The sequence below is a fragment of the Chinchilla lanigera genome, unplaced genomic scaffold, assembly GCF_000276665.1.
Source record: "Chinchilla lanigera isolate Chin_1 unplaced genomic scaffold, ChiLan1.0 scaffold00071, whole genome shotgun sequence".
NCBI classification, from domain to species: Eukaryota; Metazoa; Chordata; class Mammalia; order Rodentia; family Chinchillidae; genus Chinchilla; species Chinchilla lanigera.
In genome coordinates this window covers 12,834,866-12,854,514 of record NW_004955472.1, presented here as the reverse complement: position 1 = coordinate 12,854,514, position 19,649 = coordinate 12,834,866, and the positions used below count along the sequence as shown (strand labels likewise).

The 19,649-nt window shown below is 37.2% G+C and overlaps 1 protein-coding gene and 1 long non-coding RNA gene across 3 annotated transcripts; both read left to right on the top strand.

The window, feature by feature from the left end:
* Nucleotides 1-269: 269 nt before the first annotated feature.
* Nucleotides 270-3,163, top strand: Klhl9 (kelch-like family member 9). The gene has a single exon (XM_005401171.2). It carries the CDS (start codon nucleotides 815-817, stop codon nucleotides 2,666-2,668), a length of 1,854 nt encoding a protein of 617 aa, XP_005401228.1. The 5' UTR covers nucleotides 270-814; the 3' UTR covers nucleotides 2,669-3,163.
* Nucleotides 3,164-5,474: 2,311 nt separating this feature from the next.
* LOC106150341 lies at nucleotides 5,475-12,163 on the top strand. 2 transcript variants are annotated; one of them, XR_001237100.1, is made up of 4 exons: nucleotides 5,475-6,427; nucleotides 8,236-8,333; nucleotides 10,230-10,313; nucleotides 11,225-12,163. It is a non-coding gene; the product is annotated as an uncharacterized LOC106150341 (long non-coding RNA). The 2 variants fall into 2 exon arrangements; XR_001237099.1 differs by having other exon boundaries at nucleotides 8,236-9,113.
* The last annotated feature ends 7,486 nt before the right edge of the window (nucleotides 12,164-19,649 follow it).

The following is a 19,649-nucleotide window of genomic DNA, read 5'->3' as shown; positions in this document are numbered from 1 at the left end:
TAGAGTTACAGAAAAACTGCACTTCCTTGTTATTCAAAGGCAGAAGCCAGGAAGTGGAAATATTAAGGAAAAAGCAGACACCGGGCAAACTTTATACTAAAAGCGTAGCATAAAGCACAAGCACTCACTCCAACCCCCTTAACCGCGCCCACCCAGCCGCAAAATCTCCCAGCTGGCGCCCACCCACAACGACTCACTTGCCCCTCCCGCCCAGAGCGCTGGGAGGAGGCCAGGCGCCCGCGCAGGCGCAGTAGCTGCATGGCCGCCCCTGCCCCAGGGGATCCTGGGACTAGTCCTCTCCGGAAGAACTCGCTTGGCGTCCAGCACTAGGCTGGTGTTCCAGGCCCAGGCCTAGGCCCAGGCCCAGGCCGGTGTTCCAGAACCTTGCTTGAAGATAGCCTGGTGGCCGCGGCGACACTCTGGTAACAGCGGAGGGCGCAGCGGCCGAGCCCTGAGGTGCGCGACCTCATCGCGGAGCGAGCCACGGAGCTTCAGGACGTGGCGGCGCCTCCTCCTTGGCTCGGAGCGGAACTGCTGAAGGAGCGGCCGCGCAGGCCGGACGAGGTGAACCGGGTCATTTAACTGCCTTGGGTTGATGAGTCAATAACTTATAAGCTGATTTGAGGTCCACAGCTCTTTGTGGTCCTGCTACACAGCAGTTTTCGGTGACTGGTGTGTCTCCAGGGGTGGCGCAGTGACTGCTTGCCCTTGATAAGAAAAGCGAGCTTTTGCTGTTTGGACAACCTTGTTTCCCGTGAAACGTTCGGGTTGGAACTTCTTTCTCCAGCCTACGTCTGAAGAGGAAGGCTTTCACATGAAAGTGTCTCTTGGTAACGCCGATATGGGCGTCTCAGCCCACTTGCAGCCGTGCAAGGCAGGAACCACACGATTTTTTACCAGCAATACTCACAGTTCGGTGGTATTGCAAGGCTTTGATCAGCTAAGAATAGAAGGATTGCTTTGTGATGTGACTCTAGTACCAGGTGATGGAGATGAAATCTTCCCTGTTCACCGAGCTATGATGGCGTCTGCCAGTGATTATTTCAAGGCTATGTTCACAGGTGGAATGAAAGAACAAGATTTAATGTGCATTAAGCTTCATGGGGTGAACAAAGTTGGTCTGAAGAAAATAATTGATTTTATATATACTGCAAAACTTTCTCTTAATATGGACAATCTTCAGGACACACTAGAAGCTGCTAGCTTTTTACAAATTTTGCCTGTTTTGGACTTCTGCAAAGTATTTCTTATATCAGGAGTCTCTTTGGATAACTGTGTTGAAGTTGGACGAATTGCAAACACCTATAATCTCATAGAAGTAGATAAATACGTTAATAATTTCATCCTGAAGAACTTCCCTGGTTTATTGAGTACTGGGGAGTTTCTAAAGCTTCCTTTTGAACGGCTTGCCTTTGTGCTTTCCAGTAATAGTCTTAAGCACTGTACTGAACTTGAACTCTTCAAGGCTGCCTGCCGTTGGCTAAGATTAGAAGACCCTCGGATGGATTATGCTGCAAAATTAATGAAGAATATTCGATTTCCACTGATGACACCACAAGACCTCATCAATTATGTGCAGACAGTCGATTTCATGAGAACAGACAATACCTGTGTGAATTTGCTTTTGGAAGCTAGCAATTACCAAATGATGCCTTATATGCAGCCAGTGATGCAGTCAGACAGAACTGCCATTCGATCTGATTCTACTCACTTGGTTACGTTAGGAGGAGTTTTGAGGCAGCAGCTAGTTGTCAGTAAAGAATTACGGATGTATGATGAAAGAGCTCAAGAGTGGAGAGCCTTAGCCCCTATGGATGCTCCTCGTTACCAGCATGGTATTGCTGTCATTGGAAACTTCCTTTATGTAGTTGGTGGTCAGAGTAATTATGATACAAAAGGAAAAACTGCTGTTGATACAGTTTTCAGATTTGATCCTCGGTATAATAAATGGATGCAGGTAGCATCATTAAATGAAAAGCGCACATTCTTCCACCTGAGTGCCCTCAAAGGACATTTATATGCAGTTGGTGGGCGCAGTGCAGCTGGTGAACTGGCCACAGTAGAATGTTACAACCCAAGAATGAATGAATGGAGCTATGTTGCAAAAATGAGCGAACCCCACTATGGCCATGCTGGAACAGTGTATGGAGGCTTAATGTATATTTCAGGAGGAATTACCCATGACACTTTCCAAAACGAGCTCATGTGTTTTGATCCAGATACAGACAAATGGACACAGAAGGCTCCAATGACTACAGTCAGAGGTCTGCACTGCATGTGTACGGTTGGAGATAAGCTCTATGTCATTGGTGGCAACCATTTCAGAGGAACAAGTGATTATGATGATGTTCTAAGCTGTGAATACTACTCACCAACCCTTGACCAATGGACACCAATTGCTGCTATGTTAAGAGGTCAGAGTGATGTTGGAGTTGCTGTCTTTGAAAACAAAATCTATGTTGTTGGTGGATATTCGTGGAATAACCGTTGTATGGTGGAAATTGTCCAGAAGTATGACCCAGAAAAAGATGAGTGGCATAAAGTTTTTGATCTTCCGGAGTCACTTGGTGGCATTCGAGCTTGTACCCTCACTGTTTTTCCACCTGAAGAAAACCCCGGGTCACCTTCTAGAGAATCACCTCTTTCAGCACCTTCAGATCATTCTTAGGTCCAAGGTGTAATACCTTTGCAGTGTGTCGTGGATAATTTCATGCTTCCCTTCAATTATATCTTACAGTGGTTGATGTAGTTACCACACAAGAAGATAACTTACGTAATTTGTCTTGTTTGGCTTAGTATGTTTGTTAAGTGTTTAACAACTGCATTCTGAAAATGTATTCAACATACCCAGCTATTTTAATGAAAAAAGATATGTAGAAAAATGTTTAAGTTAGATAGGTTTTTGTGGTGTTACATAGCAAAATTGTAGGTGACTGTAGTAAGTGTATAATTATATCTATGCTAAAAATTGAAAATTTTTATCTGACTAAAAAGCATCAAAGGAGGCCATCTATTCTAATCTGAAAAAATAAAAGGTTGTCAAGTATTACTAGTTGCCTTCCTGCTTGCATAGAGTGTTTCACATATCTGTCAGCTATTTTGGTTGTGTGGCTGCACTTAGAATAACCTAAAGTCAAGATTTGGAATCTCAGAAAGCAAAAAAGGAAAAATACATATACAGAGTACAAATGCATACATATATATGTACTTGTGTGTAACTAAAATTTTAAAATTGATTAGCATTCTAACTATAGTAACATTTTTAATTTTTTTCATCCACTGAACAACTGTTTCTATTTAAATAGCTTCTCGGCCTTTTGGCTAAGATCATGTGTAGTATCTATTTAAATAGAAATTCAGTATCAGAAAATAAATGTCTATGTAATCATATATAGAATTTAGATAGCTTAGGACTACAGTACATTAAGTGGACAACCAGATTTGTCATTTGACTAAATTGTTAACTTCAGGTAAAGCTTAACAGTACTTTTTTCTGCTTGTTTTCTGTAGGACTGTTTTTGTACAGATTATTTAGCAAAGTTCAAATTTCAGAGAATTGTTTTTGCTTGGTGAATTTAATTTTGCTTTTTTTGACCTTTTTGGTTTTTTTGTTTGTTTATTTGTTTGTTTTGTTTTTCTCCGGTACCAGGAACCGAACTCACAACCTTGCGCTTGCCAGGCAGGCGCTTTTAGCCGCTGAGCTAAATCCCCAGCCCCTTTTGACCTTTTGGTTCAGCAACATTTATGATATGAAAAAGGCAAAGAAATATTCTGAACAAAGCTATAGGATTTTGAGTTCAGTCTCCCAACTTAAACATCCTGACATGATTATTTTGTATTTGGGGTTGATTACCCTGGTGCTACTCCAGCCCACATAGGTTCTGAGCTATATAATCTGCCTCAAGTCTATAATCTGAGCAAGCAGAAAATATACTCTCTTCTGTATCAAATCTGAAAAATGCCCGTTCAGCCATTGTCTCAAGGACAGGACCAACTTCAGACTCTCTAAGAAGCCAGCTACAGAAAGCTTGTAACAGTCTTGTCTTGCAGGCAGTACCAAAGTAGATCTTCAGCTTCTTCAATACCAAGGGCATACCTACTGGTTGAGAAATACATGGGGAAAATTTTATAGCGACCTTATTAGCAAATGGAAATTATAGGAGTCCTCTGTAGTGACCAATTCTGAAGAGGTGCTTTCATGGAGTATTTGCCTGAAGAAAAAATGTGTATGTGTATGTATATCCGTATATCTGGGAGATTGTCAGAGTGTAAATCAGGAGCACTGTCTTTATCCACAATCCCTTAACGAAACTCAGGAACCAAGACAAAAGGAATTGGCTTCTAGGGATCTGAACCTTACTGCCCATACAAGTGTTGATTCATTTTAATGCTTTTTATGATTTCTGCATTGGCAGAAATTTTCATACTTTCTATGTTTTTTTAATAGTTCATTTTTTATTACTAAAAATAGTACATTTGAGTACATTTAGAAAATAGAAAACAGTAGAAATTGCTATTGTGTATTGAATAAGCAAGAAATGGCATTCCAATCATTAATTATTAATGAGACTGAATATTTGTGTTTTTAGGGTAGCTTTGTTTCTTCCTTGGTCAAGTGTTCATATCCTTTCTCCTTGTGATACCTATTGGAGTTACATTGTTTTTCATATCAAGTTGTAGTAACTGTTTATATAATAAATATAATTTAACTGATGTTTGCTTGCTTTGACTTTTTTCTCAGTCTATTACAGTTTTACAAATGCAGGGTTATTCAGTTAAGTTTGAGATCAGATTTGTCCTTTTTACCTTTTGACCTTTTGGGTATAACTTCACTGTGGTTTATTTTGACTGTATTATTGATGTATTACTTTTTCATTGCTAATTCTGACATGCCACGGTGATACTGCTATTTGTCTTCTATTTTGTGCAAGCTTCTCTCTAATTGAAAAAAAAGGTTTTTGCCTTCTATTACATTTGACCCTCCTACTTTGTAATTAAGTGTTCCATGTACATCAGCCTGCAGCATTACATACTCCACCTGTCATCCCTTTCCAGTTTTCTGCAATTAGCACCTGTGCTTTAAGGGGCTTTGAAATGCCTGGAAGAATTTATTTTTATAAGCTGCTAATTTTGTAAAGAAAATTCAGACTAAAAATATTTAAATATAAACACAAAGTGTGTTGACAATTGTGGTTTTCTAACAGGTTTTTGTTGTTGTTCTTGAGACATTCTCGCTGTGCAGTTCAGGCTGGTCTCAAACTTGTGGTGATCCTCTTGCCTTGGCCTTCTGAGTGCTGAGATTACAGGCATGTGCCACCATGCCTGCCTATCAAGTTTTGAAAAGCAACATTTGTTAGCTTTTCTGATGTTAAAATTAGTTATGTCAACTATACAGTAAAAATAAAAAACTATAAATTAGCCATAATTCCACATGGCAAAGAGAACTTCTGTTATCAGTGAATGTTTTATATATATATACAGGTATATGTGTATATCTATATATGTCCATTCTTGTCAAGTACACCAAACCCTGAGCTAAAATCAGATAATAAAAATGTGACCAATTTCCAAAGACACAGACTACTGTCATTTTGCTCAATTTCTAAATTTGCAGATATTAGAAAATAATATGTAAAATGCTTTTCCCTAATTACCAATGCATATGCAGTAAGAAAAACATTTTAGTTTTACACAGGCAAATGCACATGTGTCCCCCCCACACACACACTGGCTAACAGTATGCTTTGCATTTTACCTGCAAAGCATAGGTATTTGATAAATTTCATATTTTTCTGCTTTGTCATTGAAATTGTTTGCATTATAAAAACAAAATGTGTTCCTACAGAACATTTTTAAACTTCATAAACATACCATAAAGAATGAAAACCAATGTCCCATCAGTAGCTCAACCAATTGTTAACCACTGAAAGGCCTGGGGGTAGATTTACTTTATGTTCCTGTGTGGTTTCTTCAGGTCTTTTATAATTGTATATGTATTGGGGTTATAAGGAGATGATGTTGTTAATGTTATAGCTTGCACAGAGAAACATTCAGTAGCTAGTAGGTGCTAGTAAGAAAGGTAGCATCCTTTTGTCAATTATTTTTACTTTAACTCCATCTTGATCTGCAGTAGCTTTGGGAGTGTTGTTTATACAGTATTTCATTTCATGAATGTGCCATTAGGTTAGTGTATTTGAGTACATCAAATTTTTACCATTATAAATAAAGCAAGGTTTAATATATATATGTGTATAGCTTTTGCTCATGTGTGTCACCCTATGATACATTCTGAATAAAATCTGAATACTGTTTTTTAGGCTCTTGAAACTGTTCATAGGAATGTGCACTGTGTGTTTCCAGCAGAACTTCATTCAGTGATTACCTCAAAGGGAATCTGCAGTTCTAGTTTTGATTATAAAAATGACTGGTAATATTTTTCTTTATTGAGCATATGTATTTCTTGCATGTGGATCATTTGTTTCTAACTTGCTTTAACCATTCTATTTCCTATAAAGAGTTTCCACTTCTCGTTATGGCATAATGTAATCAGATATGTCTGTCTTTTTTATGTTTTGGTCTTTTGGTGATAATTTTGCCATTTTTTATTTTGTTGGTGTGTCCTATAGTATCCCATTATTTGGTATATATTTAAATGATTGAGGGTTAAAATAAGACGTATGTTAAGGATAACTGTACATGCTACAGAAGTTGTGTTCTGTAGTTGTGCAGTAGTTGTCATCTGTAGTTGCGAAGCTGAAGTGCTCACTAGCCACAATTGGGTTCAATAACCAAATGTATCAGTTCTCTACAATGCACAGTTCCTCTGTCTTTGAGCCCCTGCTTTCTAGAGCCTAATGTTATTCTGCCATCTACTGGTTGAAATTGAAAATGCTTGTTTAGTTACATTCCAGAGTTGCCTCACTTAGAGCAACAGTAATAAAAATCAAAAATCTTTATAGGACATGTGAAAATTAAGTCATTGATCATTATCAGTTATACAGAGTTTACCAAAAAAATGTATACACACTTCAGAAAATAAAAACTTGTAAATATTTTAGTACTAAATTTATTGAGGCACCATGAGATTAATACAAGTTACCTTCAGCCTCTGTAATTTCAAGAGGTGTTCAAAATGGTGACCATTAGCTTCCAGACATTTGTTAATATGGTGAACTGCTGCTTTGGTAATCCTGGTCATTGAGATTATAGCACATTGATTTTCAGTTTCTTCTGTAAGAGCCAGCAGTGTAATGGGTTTTCTGTGATATATGACATCTTCTAGGGTCTCCCATGTGAGGGTAACACCATGTGTTGAAAAAATATACTATTTTTCTTTTCCTGAAGTGTGTATACATTTTTTGGCAGACTATAAGTATAAAAACCTATGGTAACTTGGTATGTACTAGGTCAAATAATCAGAACAGCATGCCTGTAATTCCAGCACTCTGGGAGGATTGCAAGTTTGAGGCCAGTCTAGGCAGGTTAGTGAGACCCTGTCTAAAAATTTAAAAAAAAGAAAAAGGGCTGGCATGTCGCTAAGTGTGACGGCCCATTTAATTGTCAATTCCTCCCACACACATGCACTTGCATGGTGGGGGGAATCATTTAAGTTGCTTTGACATATTTTATTGATAAATTCTTATAACTTGAATAGAAAATCTGCAATGTTTCATGCAAATTCCAAGCATTAAGAGATACTACTGCTGCTTTTGTGTGTACATTTTCTACGCTATTTTTATTTTTTTTTTAGCAGAAAATGTTATCATAAAAGTACAGCTGTAAACCTTTCAATCACAGAAAGGATGTGATATGCAGTATATACAAATATAAGTAAATAGGACAACCTCAAAATATTTAAAAGTGTATTAAAAAACTTAATATAAAATTAGTTTGCCCATGTGGCTATGAGTATTAAATCATTCCTGCTGTAACCATGTAACTTACCCAGCCCAAGAGGCTATATATAAAGAACACACATGGGTAATATGGATAAGCTGATACTGAGTTTTCTTAGTACCATCCATAAATACAAAGAAAGTATTTCTTGGGTATGTGAACAGTAAGAGTGGCACTTACTGCCTTTTTTCTCCTCAGAAGAGTGTCTCAGAGCAAAATATTCTCATACATTGCACATTCTTTTCCTAGGATAGATGAGAGTAAAAACTGGTAAACTCAATAATGCTTCCTGAAAAAAGATAAAAAGTGCATGCTATCCCCTATTTCTTTTTTACACAGACCTGAAGGAACAAGATGAGTACAAAGGGGATGACAGTAATTATGTGACCTTCATGCGATTCACCGTATAAACGCCTTCTCTAATTCTAAGTCCACGAGTATGTATGGTTCTTTACTATCTCGTAGAAAGCTGTAATATAATGGAGACTTAAAACCTCTAATAGCAGAGGTTTTTCATTCTTTGCCTCATTTTACCCAAGAGCAAGTTGGCAGAGTACATGTTTAAGTGGGGACAGGTTTGATTTCTGTTGATTTAAACAACTTTATCTTAGTTGGGGAATACACATTATCACTTAGAAATCAAAATATTAAGCCAGGTATTAGTAACCCATAAACACTTTAAATCATGTTAAATTATGAACCAGAACATACCCAACATGAAATCTTAATGTAAGTCAGTATAACATTTATTTATATCAAGCAGTGTTTACTTCAGGTTTTTTTTCTTATTATTAATTTCTCTAGATAAGAAAGTCACAAACAGATTTCACCAAATCTTTCATATACCATATACTTTAGGCATCACTTCAGCTCAAAGATTAGGGAAAGTTTTCTACCTGTAAAGTCGGGTCTCCATTAATTACCCATATGCTAGACTTGCTTTACTTTATCTAGCAATGGGGGTGGGTTATGAATTCTACTGATAATGTCCATTTTGTGCACCACTTAGGCTGTGATGTTTCTACTTCCCATTCATGCTCAGTACTTACCTGGTAACTAGTTTGGCCATAAGCATCAAATTCATGCCTATCATTTGAGAATGCCTCCATGTGCAGCTCAGTATCAAGCGAATGCCTTTCAAGTTAGCCTCCAGGCTCAATGTGTAGAAGTGGGTTTTGGATACCCTGTTGGGGACTTCCACTGATCAGATTCCTCAGGTGAGCTTTTGCTTATGTGAAGGTGTATTTGTCAGAAAAGATAGAGAAATTCTATCAAGATCAGGATTATAGCTTTGAAAATGACCTAAGACTGCTGGAGCATTTGCCATGCAGAGGGGTGGGGACTTTAATTCAGGAGAACAACAAATTGGAACCATTTTGACACAGCTACTAGCCAGTTGTGAACTACAAATAAGTTACTAGCTGGATGTTGTATTGAAAAACTTAAAACATTTGATCATTCTATTGGTTCATGATCTCTCTTCCCTGGGGTGGTTATTATTTAAATGATGTTGCTGGACCAAAGCCATTCTATTTGAAGAAATGTCAGTTTTAAAATCTTTAATCATAGACGACTGTCATAGATGACTGGATATGATAGTATTGGGCACAAAAAAAAAGTGCACAATCCACCAACTATACCACATTCATGCAGAGAAATAGTTTAAATTTTCTCCTGTAGCCTTTACTGTCTTACAGTCCCATCATTGGCTTTCACAGACAAAATCACCTCAATGATACTCTCGTTGAACTCTTAGAAATAACCTTCATCCACTCCCTAGGAATGACTTAATATTTTAGTCTTAACTTATACTACAGTCCCAACAATTCTACTCTCCTCCACAAATTGAGTATTTAAATTGTAAAAACTGGTTCTATTAATTTTAAAAGCAGTGCTATTTTCTCTTATTCATAGACTAAAACAAACTTTTGATTGATATCATTTCCCTGATCCTCCTCTTCTTGCCTGAACTATCTGAGCTACATGTTATTTTGAAACAACAAAGCAGTAACCCTCCTTTCCAACCTGGATGCAAAGCTTCATTAGTGGTATTTCAACAACAGATTGCATGACTAGGGTTCTCCTGTTTATTCCTGCTTGTGAGCACAGCGTGATAAAGACCTACAACATTATTTTAAAAGGACTGCTTGTTAAAAATACCAACTCTCTCAGCCTTTGAGTGGTTACTGCTTTCTTCCAATTACTACCCCACCTCTGCTATTTTCCTAGAACTTCCAAAATACATTCTAGTTCTAAAGAACTAAAGAACTCAAATACTACTCCAGAGCTGACACCCACATACCCTATTGCTTCCCTGTAACTATTCAATGCAGGTCCAAACCCTACAGAAGTTCTATCACCTTCCCACTCCTTCCACTGTGGTTCTTCAAGGGGAGTGCTCCCAGGATGTGCACAAGGTAAGAAACCAAAATCATTATTTCTAAGGCTCTGTACCTAATGGGCTTCAATACAATTCCAGGAAAGAAGGAAGTATGGGGGTTTTAAGAGATAACAGACACAACTTTTAAGCCCCATTTGTATTGTTAGTGGTAAAAAAAGGCATTAAAGAATGGGAGTCCCAGTTCTTACTGGAGCAGAATCATCAAAAGTGCTGATTAGTGTGTTTCTGTGGTTTGATTTGTGGTTTTCTTTCTAGACGTTTAATCTAGAACTGGTTTCTAAGGCATTCCCTGAATTCAGCAAGTACCACATATTTTTATACTTTGGTTTGGTCATCAATTTTATATTCAGCTGATACAGCCTCATGAGTATCTTCCAAACCTATTACCTATCTCCTTGAGTACAATGATTATTTCCTAATGGGTCTACTACCCTCTTTGCTGACAACAAAACCCCAACCCAGTTTTTAAAGGCTAACTGGAAGAGTCTAGTGTGTACTGGGTTACATCAATGCACTACTTAAAACATTTTAATATTCTGATGACCATTTCTGTGAATTACAATCTCCTAATTGCTTACAAAGCCTTTTGTAATGCAGCCTGTGCTTCCTACTCTAATTAAGGAAATGGACAGAGATGTGGGTGAAGTTTTCAAAATAAACACAGAACTATTCAGCCACAAACATCCCTCAGCAAAGTTAGATTTTACTCTATCCACTGAAGTAGATTATACTCTCCTTTACTGAGGAGCATGTAGTTTACATAAGAACTGTCGCTTGGACGCAGGGAGCAGTGCCTCATGACCGTGGGGACCATGGGTATGGGTCACCATGCAGTGCCAGCTGGAAACAGGCAAATTTTTTAAAACTTCTGAAGCTAGGGTGTGACTGTGGCCATGTCTTAAATTTTACTGCCTGCTGATTTCTTAGGTGCAGTGGTCAAGCCCCACTGAAGCCCTGCCAGTCATAGATTGCATGGAAGGAACCCTGCAAACACATCTGGACTCAACTGGTTAAAAGTGTAGGAGCTCCTCTACGTATCTGTTCAGATGCTTCTGTATTCCGATCCTACTAGAAGAGTGCAACAGACACATAGCATTCATTTGCTCAGAACACCAAGATACACATCTAGAACTGTGAAGAAAGTAAAAGAATCAGCAGCAGCTTGAGAACATGATAGGAGGAAGAGATGCTTCAAGTGTCTTCAGAAACAGGACAGTGCTAAAGATATGGAGCTATCAACTGTTCACGCATTTCAAACTGAAAGAGAAAAAGATTGAAGTGAATGCTGAGAGCACAATTGTCCTGCTGAGAAATGGCCAACAGCAGCATCCCCAACATGAATGACATTGAGACCACATCAGCCTGCAGAGTACTGGAAGGGAGGAAGATTATTCTAGCACCTGCTGCAAACTTGTTTTCTCCCTAGGAGCCAATGAGTCATCATAGCACAGGGAAAATTATGGAGCAATGCAATGCAGAGAATTTTAAAAATTCTACTCATAATTCTGCCTCTTTATAAAACAAGCACCATGAAGACAATATTTGCACACAGACATCATTCCTGTACATTTAACAGTGGAGGGCCTTCCCAGCACAGCAGGTATAACTTACTTTGTTGAAAAGATAACATCAGTGGGTCAACTTTCATTCCTACACTCCAGTTGGTGCATTTTTCACTGAATAGGCATATTTAAAATTTAAACACTTCTTTAGGATTAAGGTCTACACACACAAAATATCAAACCTGTATAAATTAAAACCAGCTATTATTGTGAGTAGCAGAAAGGCTCTTATGTAGCAGCCTGTGAAAGTTAATCAGAAAACTGGTAATAATGGAGTCTTTCAAAAATAAAACAAAGACACAAAGAAATTCGTTTCTTTTTTTTTTTTAGTACTGAGGATTGAACCCAGTAGCTCCATCCACAGTGCTTTTTTATATTTTGAGACAGACACTAAGTTGCCAAATTGACCAGGCTGGACTCCATGATTTTCCTGCCTCAGCTCAGCCTCACAGCGAGCTCTGCTTGCTATAATTTCATTTGAGACAAACACATCTAGTAGCTATGGCTTTAGGAAACCATCTCAACACCCAGACAGCCATGGAAAACCTGGACAGCACTATAGCCTTTGGCACAGAGCTGGATGGGCAATCTGGAGTCGTAGGAAAAACTCCATGTGACTCCATATTTGTACACACACGGAGGCAAGCAGGCAGGCAGGCAGGCAGGCAGGTGAGCAGCTCAGCAATGATAGCCTTTTTCAAATTTTGAGTTTGGTAATATTTGCAAAAACAAAATGACATCTTTCAAACCTTGAAAGACAGATAAGACAGAGATAGATATGTGAGAGAAATCATTTATTGTATTGCTAGCCATAAAGATAGGTAAATACAACTACACTTATGCAATATGGCTGACATTGGAGTTAAGCCCAGACTCTTCTGGGTAAAGCTTGCATTGTTTCCATGTAGAATGCGCATAGTACCCTCCATCTTGGCTATATAAGTCTTTCTCATACTGACAATTCAATGCTTGGGTGAAAAGATGAAAAAGAGAATAATTCTTTACTTGCTTTTATCAGGAGACAATACAAAAATAAGGCTGGACTGCATGTCAGCAATGGGGTTGTCAAGTCTGGGAGTAAGAGTCGGTTGACCTGAAGTGTGTCCCATGGAATCAGTGAAGACAAAAAGGAGTTCAAGTCCATATGTCTGGACTATCATTAGAATGAAGATTTTTATGTGCTTTTAGTTTATTCTTTTTGTTTCTTTAAAGAAATTCAGATTTTAGATTTTTAATTTTTAAACTTTTATTAGTACAGATTTGCAGTAAAAATAAGTATATTGATTGTGAGGGGTTGGTACAAGTACATAACACATCTTAATTCTTTTTTACTTACCCTTCCCCACCTTCCATCGCTTGGTCTCCTTCCTATTTGTAAAAGGTCTATTTCCACGTTTATTCTTAAGCTAACTAGAAAACTTAAGAATCAAAACTAAGTAGGCTTCCACAAGTCTGCATTTAGTGAGTTAATAATGTTATTTTAAGATATTTCATTGATGACATCACTCATTTTTTACTTACTTTCAAATGGCAGAAAAATATACAGCTTTATGACTTTTGAAAAGGTTTTTAAAAAAATTTCCTTCAAACAAAATCAGTTTCAAATATTTACACCACACCTGCTATTGCCCTATCCAACGCTCTCCAGTGAAGAGCAACCCTTTGGCATTTGAAGGACTTGGAACATTTATCATCTCAACCTACCTTCCCTGACCTCACCTTGGCTTAGAATTCATGCCCTGGCCTCTCCTTGGCTTAGAAATCCCATGTAAATTTCTTTTCATAAATTTCAGACAAACTAGATTTTACCCCTTCCTATAATCTACCCCTCTGGAAGTTCTATCCCTTTCAGTCTAACTCTCTAGATTAATACTTTTCTTCAACCAGCGTGTCGTGTACATCGTGTTACTGAGAGGAGTAAGTTCACATCCATATTTAACATAAATTAAATTTCAGTGTCATTACTTTTTAAATATCACCATTACTGTTTTTTTTTCCAAATAAAAGCAGTATCTTCTGAGATTTACTAATCCTTTTTCTTTTCATTCTACATTTCTCAAAGTGATCCTTTTGTTGTCTAAGTGGATTATTAATTAAATGGTATGCTCGGGCAAGGCTAACAACAGTCATTATTCTGTCAGAGAGTGTTAGTGATTGTGAACTGGATTGCTGGACTCCTCCCTTCTCTCCTCAGAAGTGATCACCTCATTATTTAATGAAGAAAAGTCAAGTGGCTGGTGTTGTAAAGCTGAGGCAAAGCATCGACCCAGGAGTGGCTCTTTGGTAATTCTCTCACAGCAGCAGCCATTTTCCTGCCCTTTTACACTTCAGCACTGGCCTTTAGTTCCCCCCACCCCGTCATAATTCCTTGAGTTTTACTAATTTACACTTCGTCATTGTCACAAGAAGTTCATTTTTTTCACTTTCATGACAATCAGAATTAAATTGTTTTTCTTTTAGCATGCAAACTACTTTGGGTTTTGCTTTCTAGGAAAGTTGAGAAGAGAAATAAAAAATCTGATGTAATGAAAATTGTCGAGAAAATTGATGCTACCCTTTTGCCTTTTTTCTTCATTCTATTTGTATTGCTTCATCATAAATTACAAATTAAGGTAAGCATTGGAGGACAAACTTTGACGAGTAAACCAACACATTTAAAAAGACAAAAAATTAAAATGAAAAAATTATAAACATAATAACTTGAACCTGCCCTGCACTGATAGTGTTAGAAACAGAAGAACAAAAAACCTAATAGAATTAGATTAACTGTATAAACATCTGTAGGTCATTAGTTCCTCTACAATCTGCTAACTGAGCACACTGTCATCAATGAGATCTGTGTATCCACCTTAGAAACTTCCAGGGTAGCAAGGATTCAAAGTTTAAGTGTTGATCAATAAAAATGATACCAAAACAAAAAGTATTTGTCTACTAAAGATAAAATAACGACAAACTGGCAAATTTCTACACCTACAAAGACAAAATAAATTTATAATTAATATCTGAGCGCTACTGATGATTTGATACATGGGGACATGTGGCACGATAAGCGGTCACTGTTGAGAACAGTGGTCATTCATACAAACTCCCTAGGGCCAAAAGGAAGAAATTTGGAAGATTTATTATTTTGACAACGAAGTAAACATCACCTCTAGTGAGAGTTCTGATGCCATAAGGATACGCTGAGCCTGCTCTCAATGAGTGTGAAGGGTGTTCTGGGGATATTCTATCACTCTAGAGCAGAGGGTGTTGAAGGATGTAGTAATCACCTTGTAAGTGACCTGGTGCTGGAGAAATAACATTGTCTTGGAATTAGAATCACGATACACATACACATCTGAAAACAACCAGGACTTAGGCTATGGGTAATCATTACAGCTTATAGACACTGTAGGCCTCAGTGAGAACATGGTGGACAAAAAGGGGATGCTTACAATGATCTTAACTCCATGACCCAGTGATGCACAAACACATGAATGTGTTTTAGAAGGAGAAAAACACCAGAGACATTTATTTGTCCGTAATCACCAGCCTTCTTTGGGAATATAAAGCAAACTACATTCTATTCTCCATTCTAAAGTTCATTTGCCATGAATGGTATGGTAAATCCCTAAAAAATTACAGAAACCCATAAGGCCCAGGTATATCACCTTCCATATAAAGGAATGAAACCAAAAAAGGAGGCTAGGAATGGGAGTAAAATTTCTTCATAGAACAAAAAGAGCAACATTTATTTGTAGAAAAAAAAATGTGCACGTGTGTGTGTACATGTGTGAATGTACAGACATATATATACTTCTACCTTCAGGACACAAAACATTCTTACTGGACCTACAAGTTCCATTTGGACTTCTAATGTCTAAAGATTACTGAGAAAAATGTACCTTATATTGCAGAATTAATATTTTAGCCTCCTGCTCTAAGGCCATATGGATAACGCAAAAATGAAAACAAAAAATAGCAGTAGAATTGTTGTGTTCCTTATTTAAGTCATGCAGTCAATATCTTCAGAGAACCTGGGATCCAAGTTTCACCCAATTCCAGCTCAGCCAGGCCAGCAGCATCCTCATTGCCCCATGGCCCTCCTGCTCCCTCTGCTGACTGCTCTGGTACTGTGCTGCTATGGGCCTGCTGGATCTGTGGGCTGTGATCTTCCTCAGAACTCCATCCTGCTTAGCAGGAAGACCCCTTGCTGTTGGACCAGATAAGGAGGATCTCCACTTCCTTGTGTCTGAAGGGCATAAAGGAGTCCGATTACCTAGGAAGGCAGTGATTAGCATCCAGTTCCAGAAGGCCGAGACCACACCTGTCCTCCATGAGCTTCTACAGCAGATGTTCATCCCCTTGCACACACCACACAAAGCATTCCTCTGCTTCCTGGAGCAGGACCTTCCTCAAGGAACTCCTCACTGTGCTTGAGGAGCAGCTGGAAGTCATGAAGTCCTGCTTGGTGCATGCAATGTGAGAGGAAGAATCTGTCCAAGCAATTGAGAACCCTGCCCAAAGATTCTTCAGAATGAACTTGTGGAGGTATGTCCAGTACCTCCGTGTCTACCTGAAGGAGAAAACATACAGTGACTGTTCCTGGGAAATGTTCAGAGTGGAAATCAGGAGAGTTACCTCTTTCTTCCTCACCAAAATTAAAATAAATGTTAAGAACTAAGGATGGAGACCTTGGGTTACCTTGAAATGATTCTTCTTGATTACTGTTATCTTTGAAATGTATATTTGCTCATCTCAAAAAAACTTATTTCTGTTTCATTTACATTTTATTAAATCATATTCTGCAAATTCTCTAATAATATTAAGCATGTGTATGTAAACATATTTAGGTCCAGAAGCATATTTTAGAAATAATTGCTCTTGTTCATTCTATCTATTCATCTGTTTACTTATTTTCATTTCTTTTTGCATATGTTGCATGTACTTATGAACAAATATTTGCATATAATATGTTTATTTATATTTCATTAAAATATATAAAACTTCCACAATTCAGTGTTTTTTATTTTAAAGAGAATAGTATAAAAAAGAACAATAGCAAACTACAAACAAAACACAAAGCAAGGACATTAAAAATTATACAGGGTTTCAAACCAAATGGTAGGGATTAACAGTGGTTGTTATATTACATTCTGTTATCTTCAATGAAGTTGCTCAGATTACCAGATATAATAATGGAAGATTGATCAAACCATTGAAGAGAATAAGAAAATAATAATGTAAAAAAGCATTAGAGACAATACAGAGTTTCATTGACAAGATGGTACAAATTCACTGAAGGCTGTTATATTGCATATTGTTGTCTTCACATAAATTGCTCAGATTACCAGATATAAGCATGCAAAATTGGTCAAAATATATTTTAAAAATTAAGCAATAATTATTCCTTTCAATAAACCACCAGGCATAATCCGTTCAGTTATCCCAGCTATTGATATATATTGCCTTAGTATTTTCTTTCCTCTTTTTCTTTCTGTCACCCCAGTTGTTCCTTCCATGGAGCAATTACTTTCTCTTTCATATTATCTATTGTACCTTTTGGGTTTTATTTACTCTTCCATGTTCTTACACTAGGGAGACAATATGATGTTTATGCATGTGGGTCTTACTTATTTCACTTATGATTATGGTCTCTAGTTGCATCCATTTACCAATGAAAGCCTCGAGTCTATCTTTTTTATTTTAAAAATTTAAAAAACTAACAAAATAACAATGAAGACAAAATCAAAACAACACATAGACAACAAAAATGATACATGACCTCAGAACAAAATGATAGGAATTAATAATGGTTGCTACATTACTTACTGTTATCTTCAACGAAGTTGCTCGGTCTACCAGATGTAACAATGTAAGATTGATCAAACAATCAAAGAGAGTAACAAGTAATAAAAGAAAAAACACCACTGGAAATTATGTAGAGCTTCACCATACAAGATGGTAGGAGTTCAACAATGGTTATTATACTGCATATTGTTTTCAGATCAGTAATTCTGATTACCAAATACAAGCATGCAAAATTGGTCAAGAAGAAAATTTTAACATTGACTGTTTCTTTCAATAAACCAGACATCAGCAATACACCTATTCCAGCTATCCTTACATATACATATAAATTTTGTTTTTCATTGAAAAAAAAAAAACCAAAATAACAAAAACAAATGCATGAACAAAACAGCACAGAGAAAAATAATACATAATTTCAAAACAAGGTGATAGGATATTAACAATGATTGTTATATTACATAATGTCATCTTCAAAATGGTTGCACATATAACCAGATATAAGCATGCAAGACTGATCAAACAATTACACATTAACAATTGCTTTCAATAAAACAACAGATGTTAGTAGTACAATTATCCTAGCTCTCCTGTATATGCAGATAACATATTTTTCCCTCTTCCTTCTTTTTCCTCTCCCCCTCCTTCATCCCAGTTGCTCCTTCCTATTTGAGCAGTTTCTTTTCCCTTTCACAATATCTATTATATCTTTCAGATTTTATTTACTCTTTCAGATTCTTATAGCAGGAAGGAAATATGATGTTTACACATGTGAATCTGATTTATTTCACTGAGGATATAGTCTCTAGTTGCATTCATTTACCTATAAAAGCCTCGAGTTTATCTTTCTTTATAGCTGAGTTATACTCCATTGTATAAAAACACCACATCTTTTTTTATCCATTCCTCAGTGGATAGGCATTTGGGTTGTTTCTATGATTTAGCTATGACAAATTACACTGCTATAAACATGGATGCACCTATACTGCTGTGGTATGATGTTTGTAATTCTTCTGGAAAAATACCCAGAAGGGGAATACCTGGGTTAAGTGGAACTTCCAATCCAAGTTTTGTGAGGAATCTCCAAACTAATTTCCACAATGGTTTCACTAACCTACACTCCCACCAGCAGTGGAGTAGTGTTTCCTTTTCCCCACATCCGCTCCAGGATTTGTCATTGGTTGATTTCTTAATGACAGCCATTCTTTGTGGAGTGAGATGGAATCTCAGCATTGTTTTAATTTCCATTTGTCAAATGGATGTCGAACATTTTTTTCGTGTATTTATTCACCATTAGTATTTCTTCATCTGAGAAGTGAGTATTCATCTTAGATGCCCATTTTTGCATTGGGTCTTTGAATTTTGGGGACCTGACTTTTTAAAAATTCTTTATATGCTCTAGATAGAAGTCCTTAGTATGAGGGGCAGTTGGCTAAAATTTTTTCCCATTTTGTGGGTTTTCTTTTTACTCTGTTGGTGATTTCTTTTGATGTGCAAAAATTTTTTAATAAAATGAGATCCCAGTTGTTGATTCTTTGAAGTATTTCCCATGCAGTTTGCTTTTAGTTCATGAACTCTCTGCCTACCTCCATGTCTTTGAGATTTTTACCTATTTTCTCTTCCAATAGATTTAGTGTTTCTGTGTTGATATTTAGATCTTTGATCCATTCTAACTTTAGTTTAGTGCATGGTGATAGACGTGGTTCTAGTTTTAGTCTTTGGCATGTGGCAAGGCAGTTTTCACATCATCATTTATTAAAGAGGCTATCTTTCTTCCAGTGAATATGTTTGACCCCTTTATCAAAGATAAGGTGGTAGAGTGTGTTTGTAGCTGTGTCTGCATTTTCTAATCTGTTCCACTGATCTTCAGATCTTCTTGCGAGTACCATGCTGATTTTTTCACAGTAGCTTTGTAGTATAATTTCAGGTCATGGATTTTGATGCCTCCTGCCTTGCCTTTGTTGCCCAGGATTACTTTTGCTATTCTAGGCCTCTTCTGTTCC